The following is a 10,097-nucleotide window of genomic DNA, read 5'->3' on the forward strand; positions in this document are numbered from 1 at the left end:
TCACCCACCCGCTGCTCCTGCCCCTAGCTCACCCACGCACCACCCACCCGCTGCTCCTGCCCCTAGCTCACCCACGCACCACCCAGATGGTAATGCGCAGTATTTAGTCGTGACCATCCAAACTGTAGACATGCGATGTGTAGACAAGTTTCAGACTACAGAGTTGTGTTGCATTTGGAAATAGCCTGATGTCATGAAGAATTTCGGGGAAAAATGGTCGTATCGTAATCCGCAATTCGTGGGAAGGACTTTAGATTTTAAAGGCGGGGAAATAAATTCAAATAGAGTGACCAATGCGGCATAGGGAATGCGTGCCCGCCCATGCTGATGCAGGTGCTCTGTGTTTGATTTGCAGTATGCACTAGAGAGGTTGAAAATCATGTGTGAGGAAGCTCTCTGCTCAAACCTGAACACAGACAATGTAGCTGACATCCTCATCCTCGCAGATCTACACAGCGCTGATCAGCTGAAAGGCCAGTGTATCGACTTTGTCAACAGGTGAGTGATCAATACTTCAGGTGTCACCTTGTACAGTATCAGGTGACAGTGTCACCTTGTATAGGATCAGGTGACCGTGTCACCTTGTACAGTACTGGCAAAATTCATTTCGATCAACGTAAACAAACACTCGCAATCAATAAAGACACAGTGTGTTCCTATAATGAGCACTTGGTGTCTGTCCGGTACGGTAAAGCGGTCCTGATTTTTTTTGGGGGGTCTTTGACTAGGTTAGACACGTTTTTATGGATTAACTTTTCGTGGGTATTAAATAAAATCATTGAATTTTGAGATAAATTACAAAATTTGATTTTTTCCTCGAAAATAAAATATTACGTGATCGATATGATTGCATTTATCGATTTTGTATGATGAAATAAATTCTGATGGTGACATTGATTATTCTAAAATTTGAAAATATTACGCAAAATTGGAAAGAGAGTTGCTCGTGTGTAGACGGCGAGAGAGAGAGAGTATACTCCGATGTAACGATGGATTTTTCTTATTTGTTGTAGCCACGCGACGGACGTCATAGAAACTCACGGGTGGAAGCAGATGATCCAATCGCATCCTCACCTCATCGCGGAGGTGTTTCGTGCGCTAGCCAGCCAGCAGTTGCCTCCGCTCGGCCCGCCGCGCAAGCGCCTCAAGTACTCCTAACCCTGTGCACAGTCGCTCGCCGGCACTGTTCGACAATTTCTCGCTTCCACATGAGTGTGCACCAGTTTTCGTTCGTGATTTCCCCCCTCCAGTGACGCCGCCGCCGCTGCCGGGCCGCGGCCACCTGGCGAGTGGATGCGGCGGCTCGCATCGTCGTTGCCACGGCGCCCGTCGCGCGTTGCAGGCAGGCGGAGGTGTGCACCTGCAGTCCATCGAGAAAGAGCGTCGGCTGACACCCTGAATCTGAGCGAAAAAAAAGCATTTGAAATGAAATGGCCTAAGACTCGTCCAAAGTGCGGAAGAATAGAAGCAGCAGCAGCAGCGCATCCGTTCGCGACCAGTAACGCAAGTTGTCACGCTGCAGCACGAGCGGAGACCGTGTCCCCACGGCGTCACGCACACACCTCAGCATCGCTGCCACCCTCTCCCGCCACCCACCCACCTCACCCCGCGGTGTACCAACATCAAGTAACATCGCAGTGCAAGAGATTGTACTCATGCCGGCTCATCCCATCTGGAGGTTTCCTAACGTTCCTGTGGAAGGATTGCTGACCAATCAATGGCTTCCCTGTCCGGAGCTTTCCCTGCGTCCCAGAGGAACTGGATGCCGCCGGGGCAATCGCGCAACACCACGGTTGTTTGTCGCGTTGCGTTGCATCGTTTCTCGATCAAGACCCGCTCGGTTTCTCGACTGAGGAGAAGGAAGAGAGGAGGCTGTGATGCTGATGCGAGTGTGGCTTCAGGATTCTTCTGTGTGCAGCAGCAGCAGCTGATGATGATGATGATGATGATGATGGGAGGTGGAGAGGCTGATGGGTTGGGCAGGAACCTGCAGTGCTTTCATTGACTCTTCACACCAAATGATGAAAAATAATGGCGATATTTTGTGTATTTATGATGTTGTGTATATTCCCCCCCCCAAGCGTTCCCATGACATCACCTGCATCTTGCTGTCATGGCAACAAGAGTAATCGTGCAGCGTCTGTTGAAGGTTGGCAAACAGTAAACTGTATTTTAACTGGACAGGAGTATCGAGTTCGAAAACAGATACAACAAATACACGAATTTCGGCATAGAAAATAAATTATTACGAGAATTGTGAGATTTTCAGTACTTTCTCTTGCATCTGTCTCCGGACATCGCGGTGAAAGTCTTTATTTTGCAGGGAGATTGGAAAACCAAGTCATGTCAGTGTTGACTAAACCCTGTTTTCAGCCTCTTCAGTAGTGCAGCATGTGAACTCTGCACATATTATTGCACCGCTGGGTGTGTGAAGTGGTGTGGTGCGCACACGCATAGCATTGAGCTCACGGTGGCTTTGCCACAGTACCAACATCAACAGACGTGATGCAACTTTGTCTCTCTGTCTTTGTTTGAATTCTGAGAATGTAAATATTTCAGTTGTTTTGCCGTCGAGAGTTCGAAGGCAGTGTCCATAACGTGTAGGACTGATGAAAGAGTCTGTGTAAGCTATATCAATGTACTCCCATCCTATAATGTAGATCTCATGTCACCCATGCATTGTTGCAAGACTCTGTTAGCACTAGTTAGTAATAATTTATAGTTAAGTGGCGTTCATTGTGCAGTGCACCTTCAGCATTCGTATGCCATTTTCAGCGATGGCCACTGATGTCCATTTTGTGCCAGAGGGTCATTTGCTACAAAGAGCGTGAGAGAGAATGTCCACATTTCCCTTCAATGTCTTTGAATTGTATTGATCCTGCATGGAAGTGCATTTGTAAAGTGCAGTGTGTGATTTTTTAAAGAAAGTTAGTGCCCGCAATAGGCAACAGATGGCAGCACTGATGTACTATATAATTCTTCGTAAGTATAAATGATGCTAAACTGACAGGATACGCGTACATATTATTTATTCTGGTGCTGATCGACTGTTAAATATTGTGGACTGGTTGACGGTGCTGCCATCTTTTGAGCAGTGATACGAAGAGCAGGAATTTCGATAGATACCATGACACGCAGATCGCTAGGTCTGCTGCAGAGTCCGCCGAGGTAACACAATGTATGGAGTAATATTGAGAAATTGGCGTCTATGACTAATGTACGGAGTGGGATTATTACTTGTCGCTATGGTGATGAATCGAGACGAAAGCTACGTGCGTAACTGGTGTTATAAGTTGTTCAAGTAATGCATTTGGAAGTAATGAGTTGTACGGTTTTTCTTTTTGAACAATTTCTGTGATCACATTGTCGGGTGTTGTCGTAACGTCTCGCATGGTTAGCATTCGCCATTGTTGTGTAAAAGAAATGTTTTTCTCAGTGCAAATGGGATTCCCAATCTGTGCACCCTGGGATTTTTGTGGACTGGGTACAAAACAAGTCGTCATCTACCTAACTTCTCGAGTCAACCCAGATAAGGTTGGACGTACCCCAACTGACCCGACTGGGATTATTCGCTACCCTTGCCCAGCTTAATCCTGTAACATTAATTATTACTTGGCTCTATGAAACACGGTTTGGACATTTATTGTCAACGTCATTCCGCAGTTGTTGGCATTACGTGTTTCCACATATTGAAGCATCAGTCAAAGTTCTTTGGTAGCGAGTGAAGGCGTGTAGCTAAAGCTTATTAATTATCTGAATTCGAGACGTTTAACGAATCATTGGCATCAGCAGACAACATTCTTTACCGTGGTTAAATGTCAGGTACAGATCCTTGCATAGCATGGAGCATGTCTCTATTTCCTCCAACTTTCTTTACAAAGCTGCATCACTTCTTGCAACATCCGATGAAGCATGGCACAATTGAGAAAGATTTCTGCACGACATATTAAACCATATTTTATGCGCTGCAAACTGACCATGCTCGGGGGCTCGTATATGGCATGCCACGTCCCTCCATGTGGATAGTAGGCCTCGCGTGTGAATACACTCACTAGATCTAAATTGCTCCTTCCTCGTAATCGACATCTAGCCTGCCGATCATTTCTAAACTGAACTATCCGCCTGAACCGATTGTCACGTAGCGTTATCCTTTCAGCGTTGTGTGACGGTGGCATTCTAAAAACACTGCTGAGAATAAAAAACGGTGCCACGATGCCGATAATTTTGAATGCACGCGTGAAAACGTGTGTAAGCCGGTCTATCTTGACCGACCCAACAACAATATCCCCGGGAGAAGGCGAGGAGCATGGTCATCCTCAGCTGCGTAGGTCAGTTCTGCACATATTGGGAACGCCCGTTGTATTGCTACACGAACCGTGTAGTGGTGACACGGAAGTTAGCCAGCGAGAATTTTTGGTGGGTATCTATAGGGATGACTGCTCTCCGAGACAGAGTCATGTACATTTATGTCTGTGTGTGGGTTAGTTTACCTGTGGGGGGACTAGCCGAATGCTGGAAGGCTGGTCGCTCGTTCCGTCGTTTTAGATAGCGATAATTTGTGAAATCGGCCAGTATCGACGTCCTATGTAGCTGTAAATTTTTCATTTAAAAACATGTTGAAATGTGTTTATTAAACTTGTATCTCATAAAGTGAAAAACAATAACAATGCCGTCTTTTTGTTTTTTGACTTCATACGTTTCTCGTTGTTCTGTAGTGTAGGTATGATCATAGGTGTGGTTAATAACAAAGTTGAGCGAGAGAGAGAGAGAGAGAGGCTGCTTGGCTGGTACTTTAACTGGTAGCGTTCCCTTCAAAGAGAAGATATGATTTCCTATTGGCTGCCATGCTGGTACATTAACCAGTTGCACTCCCCTCGGAGAGAATATATGAATACCTCTGTACTTACTGTATAACAAATCGTCTATACCCACACGTATTTGTTACCAAATACCTAATTTAATTGTTGTAATTAATTACACATCAACGCTATGAAATTTGAACGGCGCCATGACACCCGTGACCGTGCTGCCACCCCGAAAAAGTTGCGTATTTGACCATTTATTTTGCATGTTACAGACCGAGGGCTAATCACAAAAGTGCAATTATATTTATACCTAAATGCTATTTAACCGAACGATATTCATTTTAGGGCAAATTTATCCATATTATAACTGAAACTAGAGCACTCGGAGAGCGCAGACCTCCGCCAAGGCAGCTCAATTCTCTCACTGAAAAATTTTATTAAATGATTAATTAATTAATTAATTGGATCCGGATCACCACCAAAATGTAATCAATTCTAAGTTACCCCATTTCTGACCTATCCTGAAAATTTAATCAATTAATTAATTGGATCTGGATCACTACCAAAATCTAATCAATTCTAAGTTAGCCCATTTCTGACCTATCCTGAAAATGTTATGACAATCCGTCCATAACTTTTCCAGTTAGGCTCAGCCGCTGTACACAAACAAACTAACGCACAAACCCACAAACCAACAAACACACGCCGGTGAAAACATAACCTCCTGCCAACCCCTTGGCGGAGGTAACTATAGTATAATTATGTTGTTTATAAGATATTATAATCCTTTTGCTTTTAAATTAATAAATAAGAAACACCCTCGATCTGTAGCCCTTGGATGAAAAGTAGTTTTGCGCAACTCATCAGATCAGGAGTCTATCAATATATATTATAATTTATATCATATATTGATAGACTCCTGAGATCAGATCGTGCGCTTTGAGTGGCGCCACCGTCATTTGTAATCAAACTGTAGTCGTTAGTTTTAAAACATTTTTTAATAATATTTCTAATGGTGATTGAACCATGAAACTTTTTATGTAGCGTAATTTAAACCTAAATTAACTGAAAATAACCCTAGAACCTAGAGTAAACGATCCCTTTAATGAGTGGCACTTTCCATTTAAGCTGGTACATTAATCGGTGGCCCTCCCCCGGAGAGAAAATATATGATTTTCTATTTGCTGCTAGGCTGGTACATTAACCGGTAGCCCTCCCTGGAGAGATAAGGTATATGATTTCCTATTGGCTGCTAGGCTGGTACTTTAACCATTTGCACTCCCTAGGCTGGTACTTTAACCGGTGGCACTCTTCGCAGAGAGAAGATATATGAATTCCTATTGGCTGCCGCCAGTTATTCGGAATATTGCAGTCTTAGAAAGAAAGTATTAGAAAGAAATTCTACGCTTAAGTGCATTTTTATTATTAGTTCCAATATTTAAAATTTAGCAGCTAAGTTTTTTATATTTTATACGAGTTTTGGTAAATTTGCTGTAATTTATCTCATCAAGGACGGGAAAACGAGATTAATCACGTGACATCTTTAGAGACGCCATAACAAAGAAAATGCCAGCAGAAAGAGTACGTACATATTTAAACATAATTTGTTACTTACTTTAGTATTTAGATATAAATTTAATGCATTAAGTAAGAAATATATAGGTAGGCATTAAATGTGAAATATCATTGTAAGTGGAAATAGAGGTTTTCACATGGTTTTGGCGACTCACAAAAATGGCACTGTGACTGAGCGTGCGCCATTTTAAACATCGCCGGTTTACTCGGCTGGTATTACTATTACCCGTAAAACTAACCCATTCAGAGCCGTAGCTTGCTGGGGACAAGGGAGCAGCTGCCCCCTAGATTTTGGAGCAAAATTAAAACTAAAGCAAATTGTTCTACTAAAAGAGAATTGTCGTAGTCAGAATGAAGGCTGTACATGATCATGTACTCAAAAGTGCCTCAAATACCATCTCCTGCGATCTACATTTTCAAAATTTTCTGTGGGAGGACCCCCCAGACCCCCACCTCTTTCTCACCCCCTCCTTGAAATCCTAGATCCGCCACTGCCACCCCTAGGAATTTTCTCAGCCTACGGCTCTGCCATTTAACCAAATGCTGTGCTAAATTATACGATACTATAATCGTCTCGGTAACACTTTACCAGTCATCGCGTGGATAATAGGGATACTGTATGAGTTTAAATTGTTTCCGCCCCGTCCGGCTCTTAATTTTTTGTACTACTACTGCCCCTACTGCGCAGTACACACCACGTCAGGATTCGAAATAAGCGATGGTTCGGGGCCATCCGATTTTCAAAGTCAATGGTCCAACGTACCATTGCATATTTTGGTCCCATTTTACGGTAATTTTCTTTGAAGTTTCCACGTTCCAATATACTATTAAAGTGAATAAACAATTACTGTATTGTTTGATATATTCATTGTAGGTGAAAATAATTTTACCATAAACCATTTTACCACCGTGTAAAATCTCTTTCTTACGCTTTCACGCCGCATTACTTTTAGAGAAGAATTTGAAATTTAGGAGTACCATCTAAATTTAAAACTAAATGGTCCTGTGGACCATCTCTTTTTTTCTCCTTATTTCTACCCCTGCAAGATCATGTAAAATCGCAAATCGAACCTCGGGCTGTATGGCAGTGTGGTGTGATCAATCCTAATGCAATCCAAGTCAAATTGCATGGTGATTAAACCTAAACCCATTGATTGTATGATGCGCTGAGGAATTGATTGCCAGTTAAATTGCAAATTCTGAGTGAAAGCTAATGCTGTTTGATTTGCAGTAAATCTGTAAGTATAGGCTCAGTGTTGCCAAGAAGCGCCACAGCTTTTTGAGTTTGCATAAAAAGGAACTATAACTCTTAAAGCCTTATAAGGTTTTCCACAGCTTCAACTCGATGTGGTCCGACACACCTATGTTATAAAGCTAATTTGGAACATCCTATAAAACCTCTGACATACCTTAATTACTTAATCTACATGAGTTATCCGAACACGGTAATGTTGTCGTCACAGCTTTATGTCTGCAACTCCATAACAATTAAGTTTAGCTGTGCCTTGGGGCGCTTACGACACATTTCATTTACTCCAATTAGCAATCGGGGGATTAAGTGCCCGATCGCCCAACACACCTGAAAATTTTTGCTGAGAACCCTGAGCATGGCCATCTCGTGTGTTAGTAGTAGTAGCAGCGGCAGCAGCAGCGTCACCAGCCACATAGAACTATAGTAATAGCGGAAAGCTCTCGTAACAAAAACACTGAAAATCACTATTGTTAGAGTCATGACATCCAAGACTCTGCACGTGCATTGTCACACGGTCAGAGTCTTCCTCCATCTCGTACTTGACGTGTTTGCGATTCCTCCTCCAGGATTACGAACATGAGCGCGACCGGGAGAAGGACAGGAAACTGTTCATCGGCGGTCTCAGCTACGAGACAACTGAGGATAGCATGAAGACACACTTCGAACAATGGGGAGAGATTGTTGACTGCGTTGTCATGCGCGACATGGCGACAAAGCGGTCGCGCGGCTTCGGCTTCATAACCTACAAAAAAGCGTCGCAGCTGGACGAAGCACAGCAGAATCGGCCTCACATCATTGACGGGAAGGAGGTGGAACCCAAGCGCGCCGTGCCGCGCGAGGTACGTGAAATTCTCGACGACTCGTGCGCGTGAGAGACTGCAAGCCTCGGTCTAGCGTTGCTCCACTCACCTTGTAGTGTGAAGCGTGTATGTAGGCATTATCAATCATTGCCAAACGTGTCTCATTAAGTTTTATAAAAGATAAAGTATTATTATAATTATTACAAGTATTATAGTATAATTAATTAAACAAGCATTAAGGCAAAGATATGTCATCTGTATATTGGAATCAACGGTTTGTACAATAAAATGACTGGTCATTTACTAGTGAATGAGCTGTTAGCGATACACTGGTGTATGCGCTAATAATTGTAATTCCCCGTCTGTCAATACTGTAGGAGTCGAGCAAGCCAGAGGCGCAGATGACAGTGAAGAAGATCTTTGTTGGAGGCATTCGTGACGATACGGAAGAATCCCATCTGAAGGACTACTTCATGCAGTACGGCAACGTCACCTCCGTCGACATCATCACGGAGAAGGGAACAAATCGCAAGCGAGGATTCGCCTTTGTCTCCTTCGACGATTACGACCCCGTCGACAAAATCGTCCGTGAGTACTCTCTAAATGCTGCGTGCTCTCATGTACTCTCTGAGCGCATGAATTCGTTATCTTTCTGGATGGACGCTTGGGAAGCAGCTGTAACGGGCATCAGTGCCCGCATAGCGAATGCTGATTCTTATCGCTCTCACACTGTTTCAGTGCAACGGCATCATACAATCAACGGACATCACTCAGAGGTGAAGAAAGCAGTGTCGAAACAGGAGATGGCATCAGCGATGGATAGAGGAGCCAGCCGTGGATCAGGACGAGGGGGAGGAAGATTTGGTGAGTCACCGGAATGGCAGCGTGGTCTTGTCAAAACACTTGCCGGCCAACTTTGTTGTTTGAATTGGTAAAGAATTGGGTTTAGGGCAGAGCTATGATCTTACGTTGATGATTCTCGTGTTTTAGGTAACCGTGGAGATGGCGATAACTGGGGTGGCGGAGGAGGCGGGTACGGTGGCGGAGGCGGCGGGTACGGTGGCGGAGGAGGCGGGTACGGTGGCGGAGGCGGCTATGGCGGTGGCGGAGGCGGAGGCGGAGGCTATGGCAATCAAGGTACAGTATTGTGAAACATGACACCTCTTACTCTTAGTAAATATGCTATTGCATATATATTTTTAGTTAAGGCATAAATTTTGCATGTATTATATGCATTTGTAGTTGTCACCATTTTTAAGATCAATATAAGGGATATGTAACATGTTTCCATGTATGGTATGGCTGATTGTTGCTACATCATATAAGATTTCCTATGTTGCGGGGTTTACAGGCGGTGGTTACGGCAACCAAGGTGGCGGAAACTTTGGCGGAGGAGGCTATGGAAACCAAGGAGGTAAGTTATTCATGGAACTTGTTTTGCAAGATAAATTAAGGGCCTGGGAAACGTGAAGAGAGGTGTTCGTATCCGGACAACTACCCACTGGACAATTACCCACCGGGCAATTACCCACCAGGACAATTACCCACCAGGACAATTACCCACCAGAACGATTACCCACCAGGACAATTACCCACCAGGACAATTACCCACCAGGACAATTACCCCCACCCCCCGGACGATTACCCTAGCCCCCCCCCAAACAC

At 44.1% G+C, this 10,097-nt stretch overlaps 2 protein-coding genes across 5 annotated transcripts in view; both read left to right on the forward strand.

The window, feature by feature from the left end:
* LOC106811780 (speckle-type POZ protein-like) overlaps positions 1 to 4,667 on the forward strand; it is a gene marked incomplete at its 5' end in the record, with an annotated part of 11,607 nt that extends 6,940 nt beyond the window's left edge. Inside the window, 2 exons of the mRNA XM_014815497.1 lie at positions 356 to 498; positions 1,014 to 4,667. Of these exons, the coding sequence (XP_014670983.1) occupies positions 356 to 498; positions 1,014 to 1,158 (288 nt within the window). The remainder of the gene's footprint in view (positions 1 to 355; positions 499 to 1,013) is intronic.
* A 1,621-nt stretch (positions 4,668 to 6,288) lies between these two features.
* Positions 6,289 to 10,097, forward strand: part of LOC106811785 (heterogeneous nuclear ribonucleoprotein A2 homolog 1-like) — a 9,403-nt gene continuing 5,594 nt past the window's right edge. For 2 of the 4 annotated variants that reach the window (XR_001394201.1, XM_014815501.1), the window contains exons 1-6: positions 6,289 to 6,386; positions 8,199 to 8,471; positions 8,810 to 9,020; positions 9,171 to 9,296; positions 9,423 to 9,569; positions 9,784 to 9,846. Coding sequence is in view for 3 of the 4 variants with exons in the window: in XM_014815501.1 (XP_014670987.1) it covers positions 6,372 to 6,386; positions 8,199 to 8,471; positions 8,810 to 9,020; positions 9,171 to 9,296; positions 9,423 to 9,569; positions 9,784 to 9,846 (835 nt within the window). In the remaining variant the exon portion in view is untranslated. The remainder of the gene's footprint in view (positions 6,387 to 8,198; positions 8,472 to 8,809; positions 9,021 to 9,170; positions 9,297 to 9,422; positions 9,570 to 9,783; positions 9,847 to 10,097) is intronic. The other 2 variants (XM_014815502.1, XM_014815503.1) reach the window with 2 other exon arrangements.

Source organism: Priapulus caudatus, unplaced genomic scaffold, assembly GCF_000485595.1.
Source record: "Priapulus caudatus unplaced genomic scaffold, Priapulus_caudatus-5.0.1 Scaffold574, whole genome shotgun sequence".
Taxonomy (NCBI): domain Eukaryota; kingdom Metazoa; phylum Priapulida; class Priapulimorpha; order Priapulimorphida; family Priapulidae; genus Priapulus; species Priapulus caudatus.